The 19,474-nt window shown below is 33.2% G+C and overlaps 1 protein-coding gene and 2 long non-coding RNA genes across 7 annotated transcripts; 1 reads left to right on the top strand and 2 right to left on the bottom strand.

Moving 5' to 3' along the window:
* The first annotated feature begins 2,925 nt into the window (after positions 1-2,925).
* Positions 2,926-9,685, top strand: LOC104219661 (uncharacterized). Of its 5 annotated transcripts, XR_011403619.1 has the most exons (5): positions 2,926-3,102; positions 3,209-3,286; positions 4,256-5,911; positions 7,328-7,396; positions 9,238-9,685. It is a non-coding gene; the product is annotated as an uncharacterized lncRNA (long non-coding RNA). The 5 variants fall into 5 exon arrangements; XR_709340.2 differs by lacking the exons at positions 7,328-7,396; positions 9,238-9,685 and adding an exon at positions 6,376-6,662; XR_709341.2 differs by lacking the exons at positions 7,328-7,396; positions 9,238-9,685 and having other exon boundaries at positions 2,927-3,102; positions 4,256-5,494; positions 5,791-6,662.
* Positions 9,686-10,179: 494 nt separating this feature from the next.
* Positions 10,180-11,455, bottom strand: LOC138868186 (uncharacterized). The gene is made up of 2 exons (XM_070161166.1): positions 11,398-11,455; positions 10,180-11,280 (listed from the first exon to the last, which is right to left on the bottom strand). Exons 1-2 carry the CDS (start codon positions 11,453-11,455, stop codon positions 10,337-10,339), a joined length of 1,002 nt encoding a protein of 333 aa, XP_070017267.1. The 3' UTR covers positions 10,180-10,336.
* Positions 11,456-11,635: 180 nt separating this feature from the next.
* LOC104219662 (uncharacterized) lies at positions 11,636-18,869 on the bottom strand. The gene is made up of 3 exons (XR_011403910.1): positions 18,312-18,869; positions 11,869-11,944; positions 11,636-11,724 (listed from the first exon to the last, which is right to left on the bottom strand). It is a non-coding gene; the product is annotated as an uncharacterized lncRNA (long non-coding RNA).
* Between the last annotated feature and the right edge of the window lie 605 nt (positions 18,870-19,474).

Below are 19,474 nucleotides of genomic sequence, written 5' to 3'. Positions count from 1 at the left end.
GGTCGATCAAATTTGGACCCATACAAACATATATACCAATTCAGTATTTTGTAAATAGCTTTTTTTTAACAGATATGAGATATGCTAATATTTTTTAAAATAATATTTTCGGGTTTCTTTTTTTTTTTTGGCCGAGTGGGGACTTTCGTTAATTTTCCGGAAAAAAAAGGTCAGTGTGAAAGACGAGTGTAGTGATAAACTCATGAAAACCCAACGCAATCGCGTATAATCAGATTGAGATACGACAGATCAACTTCCATTTAAGACCATCCCGCTCCACATGCTGACAACCAGCCCATTGTGTTATTCATTACTGTTCAACTACCCCATCTTTATTATTCGGCCCATTAATTCCTCTATACATTAACTCCTATTCATACTAGGGGTGTTCATGGTTCGCTTTGGATCGGTTTTTCCTTAAAAAGAAACCAAACCAATTAAGTCGGTTTTTTCTCGATTCGATTTATGTCGGTTTTTCGATTTTTTTGGTTTTTTGTCGGTTTTTTGTCGGTTTTTTCTTAAATATAAGACATACACTACCAAACATACATTTCGGCGGCCACATTTTCAACGTAAAACTATCAAATCAATTGCCCTTTGAGAAATCTATTATTTACCAAGATATATTGATGATAATTGAATCAAATAGTGATGAACAATTTAAGGAGTCAATTAAAAATATATTATTTTTAACATGAAATAGATTCTTACACTTAACAAAAGAAAACTACCAATTAAACTAGAATGTAAAGATAAAGAACTATACTAAAAGTGCAAACGATTAATATTTACTATAAAATTTTTAAAACTTTGTATAAAAGTATACATATGAATAGGTGTAATAATAAATTTAAAATAGCTACTCCTATAATCGGTTTGGTTCGTTTTTTTTTAATTAAAACCAAAACCAAACCAAATTTGATCGGTTTTTAAATTTCAAAACCAAACCAAACCAAACCAAAAAAGTATAGGTTTTTTTGATCGGTTTGGTTTGGTTTTCGGTTTGGTTCGGATTATCGGATTTTTATGAACACCCCTAATTCATACAAAGACAAACACTCTCTCCATAAATATCAAGAAATAAACCTCTACATTTTGCTACAAAAAATCCTCCTCCTCCTCCACTTTTTCAAGTTGCCGAGAAAATGAAAAGTGCTTATAAATTTATCGGTTTAGCGATGTTAATGGTGTTTTCATGTGGGTTGGCTAATGGAGATGATGACAAAAGCCTTGGTCAAAAGTGTGGGGCAGAATTTCAAAAGGTAGCGGCGTGTTTAACTTTCGCGACGGGGAAAGCACCGGCGCCATGTGCTGCGATGCGGCAGAGGATATAAAAGATGAGGACCCGGTCTGCCTTTGTTACATAATAGAACAGATACATAAAGGATCAAGTCCAGAGTTAGAAGAGCATGGGCATACAAATCCAGAAATTGAGGATACGACGACATTTATTTAGTGACTATTGAAATAAATATCGGAAAAAATAAGAATTTTTTGACATTTATGACAAAATATCGTAAAAGCTATGACATTTGATATAAAATTTCGTAGAAACAATGACATTTGATACTAAATATCGTAAAAAATGACATTTGATACAAAATATCATAAAAGCAACGACATTTGATATGAAATAACATTTTTGAAGAAATGTCGTAAAAAGTACGACATTTGCTACAAAATATCGTGAAAACTAGACATTAGATATAAAATGTCGTAAAAAAATGACATTTGTTATACAAAATATCATAAAAACAACGACATTTGATATAAAATGTAGTAAAAATACAACACTTATATCAAATGTTGTAAAAACATTTTGATATAAATGACAAAAAAAAAATATGACCATAATTTAAATGTCATATTATATGTCGGTAATTACGAACATTTACATCTACTATTGAAAATTTCTCTAAGTTTTTGAATTTTAAATCATTCTTTGTCTAAAAAAAATCATCCTTTATATTTAATATTTAGTTAGTGATAATTACCTACAACATAGACGATTTCTCTTATTGTTGATTAATATTTTAAAAGGTTCGTCTAGGACTAGCTCCTGGGCTAAGCATTTGCAACGACTCCGTGTAGGGATTAATTTGTGAGGCTTATACCCCAAACATATGATTATACGCCCTAAACACGCCTATCGCTCAGCGTTCGAGGCTCGCTCAATAATTACTAGACAAGAAGGGTTGCTCTGATGGTAAGCAACCTCCACTTCCAATCAAGAGGTTGTGAGTTTGAGTCTCCCCAAGAGCAAGGTGAGAAGTTTTTGGAGGGAATGATGTCAAGGTCTATTTGAAAATAGTCTCTCTACCCCAGGGTAGGGGTAAGACCTGCATACACACTACCCTCCCCAGGCCCACTAAGTAGGATTATACTGAATTGTTGTTATTGTTGTTGTATGAAGGAGTAATATTTTAAATTATAATATTGATAAAGTTTATTGATTATTTACTTTCACGAAGTTAACTAAATTTGTAGTTTGATAATAATATATAACTTTTACCCTTACAGGGAAGTATTCAAATGTGTGTTTTGATAATAATTTTAACACTATTGCATTATTCATACTTGTAAAACGGTTAAATATTTTGGTCTTTTATGAGTTTGTTTAATCCTTTGATTTTTTTAAACGTTTAATATACTTTCTATCCTTTTATTTTCTTTTCGATTTCTTAAACTAAAAAATATAAAGATTCATGAAGCTTACCCCTCACCTGATATTAAATAAAATTCCCATGTCTATCATGTATGCCTCGCATTTTAAAATATCGTTCCTATTTAAAACTTTTTATTAAAACATCAATATTTAGTAAAAATATATATATTATTATTACTACTACTTACTAGATGTTGGATTTATTTAAAGATGAAATATTTAAAATAAAAATATTTATAGGACCAAGGAACCCACAATTGACCATAAGTTAAAACATAAGTGAAAACCGTACTCCAAGCCTTAGAAGTCCAACCTATCGAATCCAGTCTCAATCAAAAATCGGGTTAGGCTCAAATTTCAAATTGGGTTTGTCCAGATTTTCTACAAGGAGCTATGTATGGAGAGTATTGGAGATTTATAAGGAAAAGATTTTGGTGGTAAGAATTTTGCTTTCCTCCTCCCAATTCTTAAAAACACAGTTTCCTTTCTTAGTTAGAATTCTTCAAAAAACCTAATTTTTTACATTCGGCTGTGCTATAATAGATACTTGGAGAAGAAAAAAGTTTTATCACGAGGTTTTTGGTGCTGAGATTCACAAAGCTTATTTGCTACAAAGTCAAGGTACCAATTTAGTTAACAGATTTCTTTTTTTTTTTCTTAGTTGTTTTGATTTGGGTTAACAGACTTCTTTCGTTTTCTTAATTGTCGGATTTGGGTTAACAATTTTCTTTCTTTTTCTTAGTTGTTCAGTTTTTTTTTTTTTGAAGAATGTTAATCTTTCTAACCTGATAAAGGAAGAGAGTTCCGCAGGTTGTTTGACCAACATAGAAATAGTATATTGATTTAAATATAAAAGAACAGATAAATAATAACGAACACAATGGACCTAGATTTTTATAGGCAACTCTTAACTTATTTGGGATGTGACATAGTTTGACGAATTGATGGATGGTAGAAAGTTAGTTTTTTTGGGGGTAGTTCTTTAATTTGTTTTGCTTTATTTATATCTCTAATATGAAATTTTTTCGTTCTAATAATACTTAGTACTAGGTTTCTTCTTTCCTAATTGTTTAGGCTATTTAAGTTTGCTTGCAAAGTATGTTTGTAATACTTAAACTTTATGTATAGAAATAATGGTACTATTTGAAAAGGTTGGACTAGTACGATGTCATTTACTAGTTCAATATAAAATAGATCTAAATCAATTTCAATCAAACATCAATTTGATACTTGTTTTTTAAAAAGCTACCTCTGCTATAAGAATTGAGATGGAAGAAAAATTGTATGAAGCAAAAGAAGAAATAGAAGCGAAGGAGAAAAAGTTATTTGAAGCAAAAGAAGAAATAAAAGCGATGGGGAAAAAAATATTTGAAGCAACAAAGAATATGGAAACAAAATTAGACGATAAAATAAAGTTGGGTATAGGTGCATATCTAGAGTCTTTGGGTATTACTATTGGCTCAAATGGGAAATTATTTGGTAATGAGCAGGTAAAAAATATTGTTCTCTTTAGCAAACATTTATTGTTTTTAAGATAATCTTGTAATTTAGTTTTCTTTTAATTGTTGTAATCTTCCTCTTTTGTAATAGGTTTCCATAACTCAATGGACGATCACCAACAATCACTATCACCTTTTTCAGTTGTTCACACAAAGAAGGTGAGTTCGTAAACTCATTTTAACTATATCTTTTTAACTATAAATTACGAATTGATGTTACTATGGGTGTGGCCTTAGTTTATTGCTTTTACTTTCTGTTCGTGTCTAATTTCAACTTAAGAAAGTTATGTATATGTTTTTTGGGTATGTACCTCACATGGTTTCAGGGATAGTTGCATTCCCATTTTAAAGGATCCTGAATTTCTAGCTTGTGCTATTTTGGGAAAATGTTAATTATAATCTTTTACGTGTCTACATTATATTGGAGTTATTGCCTAAGGGTTTAATTATGCTGGTTGCACTTTAAACCAGATGGGCTCCGATAATTTCAAAAGAACAATGCTTTGTTTAAGCACACATAGTCGGTTTAAGTTATTGGTAAAAACTTTGCAGTGACCGAGTATTTCTCCTTTTCTTGCATATATGTGCATTTGATGCGACAATCAAATCTAAAAGGCGGTTTATGTTTGCCACATTTAGTTGCACAATTTGATTTATCTCTGCCATGGAAAAGAAAAATTACTTTACAAAGGGCTTAAGGATTAAGAAAATGTTGTATTGGATTATGTAGAAGCTATTTGCTTATATCTGTGGTTGTAGTGCGGTTGATTGGTCCTATAAAATAGGTCACACTATAAGTTTTTGCAAGTTTATTTTTGCTCATATATTTGATTCAGGTGTTCTTTATTCACATAGAAGGTTGGATTATTTTTTGACATCATATGATGTTTGATTTATAAGTTATTTGGTTTCTTCTCTTGCATATTTCTTATAAGGTTTAGAATTCTAATGTCTGCCTCTTTTCTTTTCTTTTTTGAATATGTGGCTATTATGTGCTGCTTGAGTGAAAAACAATTTGAAGGGTATATTCTGATCGATGTATGGTTCATTTCAGCTAGCTAAATTGATCTCTTACTTAAGAGATAATTAGTGGGTAGTTTTACTTGGCATAGAAATCAAATTTACTTTATCTTATTTAGCGACCTTATCTTCCAAATGCAATTAATAGAAGTATCTTGAGTGATTTTGGAGATGTCATTACTAATATGAAACATATTATAAAGGGATTTGGTTGAGAAGTTACCAGAGTAATCAATCTAATATTTCTTCTAAGGTTAACATAATCAAGGAGACTTGAGTTAGTGAAGTTGGCACAAAGAAAAAGAAGCAGGTAAGTTTGAAAAAAATTACAAGATTCTTGTTCTTCCTTTTCAAAGGGAGAAACCCTTCATGTTATAGTTTGCAAAACTTATATAACATTCGTTAGTTTTCAGCTCACTATACCATTTACGGAAACTAATATTTCAAAATTCAACTCTCCCCTCCCACATCCCCCCACAACCGAAAAAAAATAGTATATCTTTAACTGCATTATGATATTACAATATCTCAGTTGCTGGATTTGGACGGTTGCGTTCACTTTGTTGGATTTTTTGCTTTATGTTGTCTGTTTCTTTCTCTCTTCAGCTGCTAGCATTACATTCATTATCAAATCAGTAATGCTCGAGCGTTATTTCTTTGAAGATTCAACTAATTGTATCCTGTATGTGAATTACTGTTTAGAAGCAAAGATGCCAGTTGTTAGAGTGTAAGTGTTCTTAACTTCTTACATTTCATCATATGCATATGTGACTTTTAGTTTTATTAACACACTTTAATTTCTTAAAATTCCTAATCATTTTTAAAGCAAAAGAGGGGCATGAAATTGTAAAGCTGCCTATAGACCTGCTGGTAAATGGTGTTGGTAAAAAGAAAATGCAATGGAATTAGCCAAACTAAAACGTATTTTGGTATATAATCAGATGGATTTTGGTCTAAAGTTCTTTTAGTATAAATGTTGTCTGTCTATCTTAAACAAGTTATCCATTAAGTTGGCATCAGTAAAGTTGACACGCAAAAAGAGCACAATGAGATGTTTTATTTAAGAGCAACAATAAGAAAAAAGCCACCAATCCAATCAGTTATTATTTTCGGTATTCCAATTGTTTCAGAGGAGGAAAGAATTCACTTTATTATAAAGTTATATTTCTTTTTTTGTGACTTCTTGTGCAGCATTTTTGAAGGAAGTGATGCATGTCAATTGCTGGCAATGAAAAGCTTGACTTGTGGAGGGTTGGTTTTATAAGATTTAGTCTAGAAGTTAAGGAAATTAATTCAAATTAGGAGTGATCCTAACGCAATTACACGCTGAAGTTACTATCTTTTATGATTTAGTTAGATTTGAGTTTTATGTGAGAACAAATCATTTGATTTGGTATTATCTATCTTGTACTAAGTACATTTTATATTGCTACGTTGTTCTTTGGTTAGAGTATTAAAAGATATTTGCTTTACATTTATTTCATGTTAGTTATAAAAGTTGTCATTTGTGAATGTAAATGTGTTCATGATGAAACTAAATAGAGCATTATTATTTACATTCTAAATAAATATGATACCGACATTAATTTAAATGTCAAACATCTAATGCAACATTTTGCTATGTTGTAAAAGATGTCACTAATTTTTTTAATGACATTCACGTAAAGTGGATACGACATTTTGTATATGTTGTGAATTTTCTTATTGACATTTACCAACATGTCGGAAATTTCAATACGGCATTTTGTGAAAATCATATGTAAATGTCGTATTTTTTTAGTAACATTAATCTAAATGTTGAAAATTTTAAGTGACGTTTCCTAGATGTTGTAAACTAAATGTCGTAACATTCTTACAGATATTTACCTAAATATCTTAAATTAAATGTCATAAATTTCTTATAGACATTTACCTAAATATCGTAAAATAAGTGTCGTAAATTTTTTATCGACATTTACCTAAATGTCACAGCATAAGTGTCATAATTTCTTACTGACATTTACCTAAATGTCGGAAAATTACCGACATTGAAATTAACGACATTTGATGTAAATGTAAATTAAATATCGGTAAATGAATTTGTGACATTTAAACAGCTTAGTATGACATTTATTAAATATGTCGTATCTCCACTTTCTTGTAGTAGAAGACAAATTGCTTCAGCTTCCTTCTGCTTGCAAGCTCGCTAATGCCAGCATTTCTAACTGCCCTGGTAAGCTTTCTCTTCTATAACATGATAATTTCTTACTCAGTTTAACTTCTCCCTGTCAAATAATTAAAAAAAATAAAAGAGATGCTATTTTTATCATTCATTCTCTTTCAGGATTAGACGTGACTAATACTAACATAGAAGATAAAGGTGACTTACCTTCTAACAGCATACAACATACTCCCTCCGTTTTAGTCTGTTCCAAAACAAATGACACATTTTTTAATTTGAAAATAATTTAACTTTAAACTCTTTTATTTTACCTATTTACCCTTAATGAGAAGCTTTTATAGCCACACAAAATGTCATGACCCCACAAACTTTTTACCCCTTAAACTTTTAAGACCATAAGTTTCAATAGTCTTCTTCTTTTTTCTTAAACTCTGTGCCGAGTCAAACTACCTCATATAATATGAAACGGAGGAAGTATTAAAATATGATGATAGTGTAAAATATTTTTGTACACAAACAGTGTATATAAGTAAAATATCCTTACTTTAGTCAGTGACGGAACAAGGATTTGAAGTTTATGGGTTCAAGATTCTTAACCGTTTAAATTAGTGGGTTTTTAATTAGTAATTTTTACATATTCAATAGATCTCTTAGACAAATATAGGGTTTGAACAAAAGCTACTGGGTTCGGCAGAAACTGTATCTTGCCTTGACTGTATTAGTAATTTCTTTTATCTACCTATCTTTTTTCTAAGTGAATTCTTTCCCATGTAATTGTTTCTTCCTTTTGGTGATCTAGCACGCTGTTTGACTTACTGAGGTGTGCTGTGAATTTTTTTTAAGAGTTACTTCATCTTGTCGGCACAGGATTTATAAAGCAAAGAGAAAAAAATATATGAACCTTACAAGCTTGAAGAGTATATGTAAAAGCTTTTGTGGTACTCTCACTTTTTGTATGGTAATAAGAGCTTTTCATAAAAGACAATGGAGAAATTGAAAAGTTTAAAGTGAAATTGTTTTTAAATATAAATATGTTTCATTCTTTTTTAAACGGATTAATAAAGAAAGTGTGTCAACATAAATCGAAACAGAGGGATTGTAATTGAATGTATATCCCTGGAAAAAAAAAACTTGTTTGGAAAACGGTATGTTTCTAAATATTTTGTTTCATTGCTGCTACTTGCTACCTTAAACATGAAGCAACTGAAAATTGTTTATCGAAGTTGAACTAAGGCAATTCTTAAATCTAGGTTAACTAATTAAATGACATTTTACTAGGAAACAATCACTCATAGTTGACATTTTTCTGCCTTTCTTGTTCATTATTTTTAACCATGCATGGCCATTATCCATAGGGTATAGGATAGTCATTTTTAACACTGATCGAATTTAATGCACCTTTCTTGGTTATTCATTTTTTCTTGAAATTAATTGAATCTACCTTTCTAGTCAATATTTAGCCCGTCAGTTGTAATTAATAATATATGGACCATCTCATTGATTTTGAACTTTGAAAAAATGTTGGTTTGCAATAAAAGAATATGTCACTTGGAGCTAGCTCGAGGCCCTTTTTTGACCGGTAAAGGAAGTGTAGAAAAGAATGTGTAGCGGTGACATCTCACACGTTACCATTTTGACTCGTGCCAAGAATTAAAGTCTGGTATAAGTGAAAGGAGAGTAAAAATACCTTAGTGATTCTCAAAGATATGATGTATCAATCTCAAGCAAGTTAGAATCACTTAGATGAATGTTTCTAATGTCCATATGTTGCTTCATTTATGTTATTTGGAAGTAGATTTTTTTTTTTTTTTGACAATAACATTAATTCTTTGTAGATTTTGTTACTAGACTTTTTTACCATCAAATATTAATTTTCATGTTGATGAGCGCAGAGTTACTCAACATTCCTTCAACTTCTCCTGATTATGCCATCTTCACCAATGCATCTACTGCGTCCAAAACCCCGGTGGCCACACCTGCTGGGGCTTCTTCATCATCGTCGCCCGACACTACAAAGGATTCCTCCAACGGATTCAAGAACGGACCCCAGCTTTCAATCTTTGGAACAGCAATGGCTGCTGCAGTTGTAGCAGTCATTTTAAGTGTAATTCCTAGGGGAGCTACTAGTGTTTTGATGTAAACTAGATTACTTCTGTTAAAACGTTTCTGTGACCTCCGCTTCCACTTCACCAATTATTGGATGAGGTTTTATTTCCTTTGTAGTTTTTTTGGTTGTAAGTCTATTGTCTCTGTTTTAATGAATTGATGTATGTAGGTACGTCGGGAACTATGTTGTATGGATTTGCTTGGCTGGTACAAGACTTAATTTCGCTTCTTTTTCCTCTGGATTTGAGAAAGTAATATGTGCCGGTGTATCACGATTATTTAAGACCCAGATTGCACCATACTGGATCTTGTTTTAGCTCAAAGATCCAAATAACTGCAACCAATGATTTCGAAACTGTCGACCTAAACACAGATAATTCTGATATATATAATTCTGAACATTAAAACAAATTTATGATTCCGAAAGTAATCGGTTAGTACTTTCCAAGAAAAGGCATAATTATATTTGGAAGCAGAAATTGAAACATGCATGAGCAACAGTGCAGGTTGTAATAATATATATAGACTTCCATTATATTGTAATTCTTGTTGGATCATGAAAATACCATTTTAGGGAAGGACATATTATAATATGTTCTACCTTGTGGAGCTTTATGTGAAAAAACCATTCTCAACATTTCCTTTTTTAGGCTCAGTTTTCTAATCAAGAAATCATAACCAAAATTTTCCTATATGAAGTAAACTACCAACACACAAAGACTATCACATGTTAAATCTCAGGATATGCATAATCAAATTCAAAGCAGCAAAAGGTCAAAACAAATAAAAACGGCCAGTACACAGAAACTGTTTATCTCTTTAGAAGAGAAGTATACAGAGAGAATTATCCATTGTCTCTCTGTCGCTTCAACTTAATTTCTTCAGTTAATTAGCTGAAGAAGCTGCTGTTTCAAAGGATTGTTTCCTTACAAGAAGGCATGTGATTCTCGAGGGCTGAGCATGTGTATTATCAACTGTACACAACACGAAATCCGGTCGATGTAATGCTAAAGCCAACCTCCTTTCTTTTCCTGCATCCAAACCAGAAGCATCTAACAGAACATGCCATGAATTTCTATGAGCTTCTGATATCCAATGCATCGAGTAACGTGTTTCTTCGATGTAAGCAGGATATGCAAAAAGCCCTTTTGGACTATGCTTACATTTCCTCCTAAAATATTGGCTAAGTTGTGATCCTTTAATCCTCAAATCCAGCCATGTTTCTGGTGCTGCAATCACTTTTGAATCTTTAAAACTAACAAATTCCCTTATACAATCATAATCTTCACCAAGTATTGTCATGTAGTAATTTCCCCTGAAGAAAGGGTAACATTCTCCAATCATCATCATTGCTTTTTTTAGTGTAACTGTAAAAACAACTAAGTACTCCTCGTCACTTAGTCCACATTGTTGCAAAGCTCGATTTCGGACTTGAATTTCTGGAATTGAAATGAAATTCCCTTGGTAAGAAGTTTTCTTGGTGAGAATATCAAGCAATCTTGATGGTTCCAATAGGATTTTTCCCAACTCTGAATTACTACTGCCAAAAGAAAGCGACGACGACTCTCTCCTTGGAGATTTTCCCTTCTCACTAGCGGATGATTCATCAGTCAGACAAAGCGTATAAAGATCAATTTTGTCTCCTTCTTCCACAAGTCCATTGCAATATTCAGGGTACTTGGCCAAAACATACTGTTGAACATATTGCATTTCACTTGGTGTTATTGGCCCTGACCATCTTAAATCAAGGCCATCTAGTGTTGATATAGCTTCTGCCACCAAATGGGCTGGAATTACAGTATTTGCTTTCTGTTCTTTTGTCAACAAAGCTTAATCAAAACATACTCTTTTAAGCTCATAACATGAAATAACTCATGACAGAAATTATTTTTCAAAAAAATTAAGTTAATATTATGGTGTTTTGTTGTCACAAAATATTTTTCCACCAAAAGGGGGGAAAATGATGACCTCCCTCACTCTTGGGCGCCAGTCATTTTCCTTCATAATTATTTAAACTTTTAACTTCATATTATTGCTTTAACCAAATTCTAGACATTATTATCAATCATCAATACTCAACAATTTTATCAAAACACCGTCTATTTTGCTAATTAATTTCAATTTCATCAATCATACCTGCAACCCAATTATCATAAAAATAACATATATAGATAGAGAGAAATTGAACTTGCCTTAATCACCATGCTATTTGGTCTGCTATTAATTGGTGATCTTGGTATAGGGGATAACAAAGATTCTATAACTTCACCATCCTAAACATGAAGAGTTAAGAGGAAAAAAGCAAAATCAATCAATGAAGTTGAAGCTTTATTAATTGAAACTCATTAGACTAAATCTTGGATTAATTAGTACAAAATCTTCATCACTCAGAAGATATAGAAGAGGTCATGTCATACCTTGGAATCTTCGTTTAGGCTTAGTTGTTCTTCAGCATCTTTTCCCATGTTATTTAATTTCTGCAATTTGATTAAGCTGAACAAGCAACTGTTTTAAGGTTAAGAACTGAAATCTGGAGATTTTGACAAAAATAAATGTGCAGAAGAAGCTAATTGAATTGCACAAAAATGATATGGTAAATAATTAAACGTTAAATATATATTTAAAATTAAAAGGGGACACAAAGACGCCGACAATAATAAAAGTCGACTACTGATTCACTCTCTTTTTAGGTAACTAAGGTAATCTCACTCCCAAGGAGGTATCTTTACAATAATAAAGTAGTAAAGCAAAATATTCGAAACTTGTGATTTTACAAATGATATTTCAATAAGAAGTTTATAATCGCATTATTTTAGTTATGTAAAAATATACTATATTAATTTTTAGAATATATTAATAAAAATAATATCATATAAAATAAAACAAAAAATAGGATAATAAGTGATTAGTAGGTTACAATTGGAATCTTGGTGTTATGAATCTTAGTGATTTTTAATCCAGTTGACATTTTCTACTCTCTTTTAATCCATGGGAAATTAAATGAGTATTTTCTTTTGTTTCTTTTTATCAAATAAAAGAATGCTCAAGGACAAACTTATCAAGATGTTCACATGATCTTTTAGTAAGGTATTTGATATTTGGCTTAAAATATGTATATTTATATGCATATTGCCTTGTATTTTACTCATGTTTCGTAGATTTCGGATGTGTAATATAATGATTTGTGCTAATTCGTAAATTTCAGATGTGTAATATAATGATTTGTGCTAATTCGTGATATTTTTATATATAGGAATCATCCGGAGGCAATGTAGAACGAAGGTGCGTGAGTTGAAGCAAAAAAGGGAACGAAATGGGGAAAATGCCACAAGTAGCGCCCAGGCTAGCGTGGGGCGCTACCTGTGGTGCAGAAGGCAGATCTTAAAATTTCCCAGCGCCAGGGCTAGCGCCCCACACTATCCTAGGCGTTGGTGACGGGAATTTCTCCTACCTCGACCGGGACAAGTTTATTTCGACCCAAGATACCCATAACTCCTTTAAAAGCAAGCCTAAACATATTTTGTGAGGGGAGACGTCACTTTGTGAGAAAAATAAATGCGCGGAACACTCGGAAGCAAAGATTCTCAGTTTTTCTTCATCATTCTTAGTATTCTCAATTATTCAACACTTGTGAAATTATTTTGATTTTATTATGAGTGGCTAAAACTCATAGTTCTGGGGTTGTGATTTAGCCATAAATATTGTTGTTTGATATTGACTTGACCTTGATTATTATTTGCTAATATATGGTTGTTTCTTCAATTCTATAATTAATTGCTTAATTGTCTGGCCACCAGTTAGGTTCTATTTACTATCTATGCTATGCTTGGGAATGCTACGTCTAGATTAGAGAAGAGTTGAAGAGGGCATGATCTTAACTCTGAGTGGAGGACGAATTTGTGGTTAGGATAGGAATATACCTAGTCAACATGCTCAATTCAATATCGTAATATTAATGCATTCTTAATATATTGATTCCATAGGAATATATGCATTAATCTATTTTGAATAGGCGAGTAGTAATTCGAGAGAATACTACGAGAGCAATTAGCAACCATGAGCGAATTGTATGAAAGTGAGAGTTAATTAGAACACAATAGGATTAGTGAATCAATCACAACCTTGGAATATTTATCTCTACTGAATACACAACAATTATTTTGTTGCTCGATTAATTAGTTACTTGTTAGAATCATTGCTTAGTATAATCACACTTTTGAATTCTGATTGACTCGACTGAATAATAATTTTGGTGAAACTAGTAGCTAGGCAGTTAACACAAGTCTTTATGGGTTTGATACTTGATTTATCACTTTATTACTTGTACGACTACGTATACTTGTGTGTGCCTTTGGGAGCAACAGTATTTAATTTGCATATAGTGACAATATAAAATTTTAATTAATATGGTATGTATTTAAGCATGTTATAAAATTTTATCCTCATATATTTTGGATTATTAATTTTACTTATTATAGATAATTATTTGTAATTATCTTTAGGTTGTCTGATAGTGATTTTTTTTTCACTAGTAATATATAGAAAATTAAACTCAAAAACATATTTTCTAATAAATTTCAGTTTTCACAGCGTTTAACAATGAGTGATACACTTACTAATAATGCTTCAACAAATAAACTGCGATGAATTATAATAATTAATCAAATTTGAAAACGGTCACAGAATGTGATGTTTTTGGTTTCTTATAAGTATCAATCAAGCGGACACATAAACAGATAAACTAATCACAAGTTGATTATAAGCAACACGGAATGCAACAACTCAATAAATTAACTTGTTACTAATTAATAAAACATATATAGAGGAATCAATTGAAAAAAGTTATTGTTAGAGATAGAGACCGTTTAAGCATTTAAGAACGTCGGCTAGGTTTGAGGATTGTTTGGTCCTATTATATGAGATCAGCTTGAATAGTTCATAACTAATTCACCAACAAATATTAAATAAACAATGGGAATATCATATTGGTCTCATCTCAAAAGTAAAGAAAATTAATTTTTGGCTGCATACTATCTAGAACTTTCATATTTGACCCAAAACTCAACAGGACGAGGCATCTTTTATATGCTCCTATGGGTATTTTCATCGCAGAAAAATCCAATCGGCCAAGTATTCGAAAAATAAAATATCCAGATGAGGATATTTTGAACTCTTTTCTTGTTTTCTTTTTAATCCTCCTGAAAGTATCCAGAACTTAAAACCAATGAACACACACACATATATAGGTTGCTAGGTCAATATATTGGGTAAAATCAGTTCACACTAAATACTCGAATGATAGGGTGACACGTGGAATCAGGAACAGACAGAAGTCGAAACGAGTGGAAATCCAAACGAAGGACAACAACTTCGGTTGGCATCGGGTAGACCCCGAAGGGAACATTGTTAACGGGGGCAAACGAATATTTGCCATCAGATGATATTTAATGAAGAATATTCCTCAGTATGGAATACAGGTCTGTTACAGAGAATTTTGGCATTCATTATTTGTCATTACATATTCATCAATGACCCCCATTATTATCATTTAAGAGGGCTTGATCCCAGGACCTTGTTCCTTAGGTATAACTATAATAGTGACTTCAACAACCATTGTAACACACGAAATTTCTGACAAACTTAGGCGACACATTATTCCAAGATAAATAATACTTTTTTTTCTATCTAACGATATTCTTATTGTTGCCTTCGGAAGCCTTGCTCCCGGAATCAAGCTGTCTGCTATTTTATTTCGATTTCAACGCTAAGTCTTGCATTTTATTTGATTTATTTATCATTTTGGGATCGAATCAGTTCGCTTGTTTATAAACCATGCCATAAATTCAACTGTAATATTTTACGGGTAAACAGTTTGGCGCACCCACTATGGGGCTTAGACATTTGCGTAATTAAGTTGATCCTTGCATCCATTATTAATCTATTTGATTTTTTTGTTTTTAGCAAAATTCGTATAAAATGGCAGTTAACGATGTCAACATTGCACACAACGTTGAGGCACAAAAGAACCTACCTCAATACGAGGACTCAATCAGTGACACTTGCAACGAGGAGGACGTAGCAACACTGGTTCATGCCAGGCGATATCCCTGGCACGTACAGGAGCCGACTCCTAATGATGCGGAGGATGAGCACGTTGCAGAAACGGTGAGGATCCTGAGAAAATAACAAAAAGCTATCATGGCCATCTCTCACGGCAAGACCAGGCAATGACGAAATTGAGACAAGTATTGTCGGGTACTTCCAACAACGCGAATGGAAGAGGCCTAGTTCCTCCTGATGCTCCCGTAAATCAAACAGCACAAAGGTTTGATAACAACACCCGAGGGGTGAGGTCGACTACGACGGGGCCGGGGGGATCGACAGCGAATCTAGTAACAACAACAGTAATGATCCCTTCAAAACTGAGCTCATGCAGTTTATGAAGGGGAATAAACTCCCGAATGGACCAAATACCGGATGTACGACTAGTTTTGAAGGGACCAGACTCACAGAAATACATCAAGTTGTCGTTAAAACCGAGCGTGGTACAAAAGTTGATTCCAAAGCGGTTCAAAATGCCATATGTACCAAAATATGATGGGACTTCGGACCCTCAAGAGCACATCACCACCTATACAACAACGGTGAAGGAAAATGATTTGGCTCCACATGAAATTGAGCCAGTCCTACTGAAGAAGTTCAGAGAAACCCTCACGAAGGAGCCCTGATATGGTACTCACTCTTACACGAACACTCAATAGATTCCTTTGAGATGCTCGCAGACTCTTTCATCAAGGCCCATGCCGAGGACAGGAAGGTGCAAGCCCGGAAATCGCGATCATGCCGCATCAGCTCTTTCAATCACTACTACCTGTGTCGCACCTACAGTGGCAGAGAGTTTGATAAGACTCTCGGATAAGAAAGATCAATCCTGAATAAGCTTCAGTTGATTCTCATTATAAATCTTTTTATAAGCAAGGAGCTATCTATAGGAAGATACTTCTTTGTCAGGTCAGTCTGGTCGGAAAGAAGCTTGCTTACACTAAGGCGGGCATATTCAGAAATGCGCAAGGAGAGTCCGAATTGCTGCAGGAATTCGTGACCAGGTTTTAGAAAGAAAGGATGTTGCTGTAGCCCGTGCCAGATGAATGAGCGATTGAAGCATTTACTAAGGGGCTGAACCCAAGAGGCTCTGACGCCTACCGGATGTTGATATCCAATTTTTCCTCAAACTATTTTTAAATTTGCATAAATACCTTCAAAATCACTTTTTATAATAATTGATATTTTTCCATAATTTTCCATATTATTATCAATTTATTTTCTAATTTATTCAGTATTTTATATCTAATAATTATTCATGTCACGCCTCATTTTTCCTACACCGGAAGGGTATAAGGGAGTTTTTTCCAACTTAAAGTGACAATTGAAACGGGATTATTTTTTAAGTTCAGAGTCGCCACTTGGGATAATTTATGGTGTACCAAGTCACCGGTTTAAATCCCAAATCGAGGAAATATTGACTCTGTTTTACAGTCCACGAACACAGAAATCCGGGTAAGGAATTCTGTTAACCCAGGAGAAGGTGTTAGGCATTCCCGAGTTTCGTGGTTCTAGCACGATCGCTCAACTGTTATAATTGGCCTATTATCTGATTTTAATACATGTTTTAGCCTATGGTATATTTTAGCTTATTAGCCGCTTTTAATTAACTTTAGGAAGATTCAACGTTATCTAAAACACGTCTTGAACCACGCCACATGAAATACACCCGCAGTCCACGATACATTTTATTTAACGTTGTTGAGATTTGGATTGGGTCACATGAAATGCACACCCGAGTTTAAGGAAATTAATTTAAATTGCGCGCCTAAAGCAACTACGCATTTTCAAGTTTGCGAGGGCCATGAAAAATTCACTAAATGGCACACCTCGATTTCTAAAAGATTAAAGTTAATTAAGTGAGGGCCATGGGTTTTGAGATTTTGTTTGGCATGGCACGCCTCAAATTATTCTATCAAAAGGGTTTCTAAATTTAGTTTTGAGGGCCATAAATTGTTGGCTTGGCTAATATGGGACACCTCAAGCCAATTTTAAGAGTCTAATTAATTAAGGAAGGCTTAAAGGAATTTTAATTATTTTAGGCTAATGTTCAAACTAACTTAATAACTATTGGGCTTGTGTTAAATTGAAGCTAAGCGTTCAGCTGAAATGGCATTAGGCTGGCAGCTGGCCCAAATGAGTTGCAAGGCTGCACATTCCTTATTTCAGAATGGCCTTATGGCTTAAACATTTATCAAAACGGCTCATTAACCGAATAATTCAGAACCAAAATCAGCACAACCAAACAAATATTATATGACATCATTCAAAATCTCAAGTTCGTTCGCCCCTGTTTTCGTCACTTGAATTAGACATAAGCTTTTGTAACAATAATCAACTAGTATTCAAGCATAAAGAGATGGGTTGTTGTATTTCATTTTTTAGTGGATTTTGTTGCCTGGCCTCCTGGAAAGAACATGGTATAGGAATAGAAACAATAGAGTGTACCCTTTGTCAATTAGGGTAAACAATAAGTCACAAACAAACTTCAATCAGTTACCAAGGTGGAGTCATAACAGGAATCAAACTTCCAACTAATCATGAAGGCCAACAAAACCTTATAACAATTGAGTTCTACCTTAAGATCACCAACAAACAGATATGCTAACCAATGGTTGAATATGTTCTAATGCCAACAATCACAAAATCAGCTTTTAAGTAAGCTCACTCCTAAAATACCAGCGCAGCAGTTACAACCACAAACACTAGCTCAAATCATGTTCAGATTCAAAATGAAATAAAAGAGATTAGAAGTAACCTGAAATTAGCTTTCCGATTAATTGAAATGCAGCAATTACACGGATTGAAACGAAGCGACAATTACAGTCGGAAGTCGACACAGCTTCGAACGAAATCAGTAAAAGTCGAACCGGAAAACCAACGGACAGTACCTCGACGGAAACTCGAACGAACCCAACTTGAACAGCACCTCAACTCAATCGTCCTACATATTTGAATCCATTTCGAATAAAGTCCAGAGAAAATAAACGGAACTTCCTTTTTCTTTCTTTCTTTTTTTTGAATTTTTCTGATCAATCTTCCCTTCTCTCTCTCGCTATCTCTGTGTGTGTGCGTGTTTCTCGTTTCTAGCGGTGAGGACGATGGGTGAGAGGGATGTGCTCGATCTGGACAGAAGGAGTGTCGCAGCTGTTTTATGTGGAAGAGATGGGTCGTGTGTGAGGTGGTTTGAAGTCCGGCGACTTGGGGTGGGTGTATGAGGGAGACGAAGTCAGGGGGTGGGTCGTTTGGAGAAGAAATCGGGGAGGGGGGGGGGGGTTCTTGTGTATTTTCTGAGAAACGGCGCTAGTGTCCTCTCTGTATATTTGTATTTTTGCTCGTTTTATAAAGTGTAGGAATTTCTAGGTTATATCTTGTATTTTTTTGCTAATTAGTTAGGTCTTTTGTGTATTAGGTCCCTAGATTTTTAAGAAGGGGAAATTTTCATAAATACCGATGAAATCAAAAAATATTTCACAATCTACAACTATTAATTAAATATCATATTCTACAACATAAATATGATAAATGTATCAAAATTATACCCTCAAATCTCCAACTAAAAACAAACACCCAAAAATAAGGAATTTGTTATAAAATAAAAGCAATTTAGTAAAACATGAACAAGAAATAAAAATAGAGAGAAGGAAGAGATTTTCTTCTTCAATTGTGTGTATTTTACTATCTATTACAAGGCCTTTATATAGGCATAAAAGGTGAAGAAAATATATCATGGAATATGTTATTGAACATATAAAATATGTCATTGAATATATCATTAAGCATTTGAGATCAAGATCATGGAAGAAGAGTAGACATCCACCATAATGTGATATTTATCATAACACTTCCCCTTGGATGTCCATAGATAATGTGCCTCGTTAAAACTTTACTAGGAAAAAACCCTATGGGAAAAAATTCTAG

This window comes from Nicotiana sylvestris, chromosome 11, assembly GCF_000393655.2.
Source record: "Nicotiana sylvestris chromosome 11, ASM39365v2, whole genome shotgun sequence".
NCBI lineage: Eukaryota > Viridiplantae > Streptophyta > Magnoliopsida > Solanales > Solanaceae > Nicotiana > Nicotiana sylvestris.
This window is presented reverse-complemented; position numbering and strand designations above follow the sequence as displayed.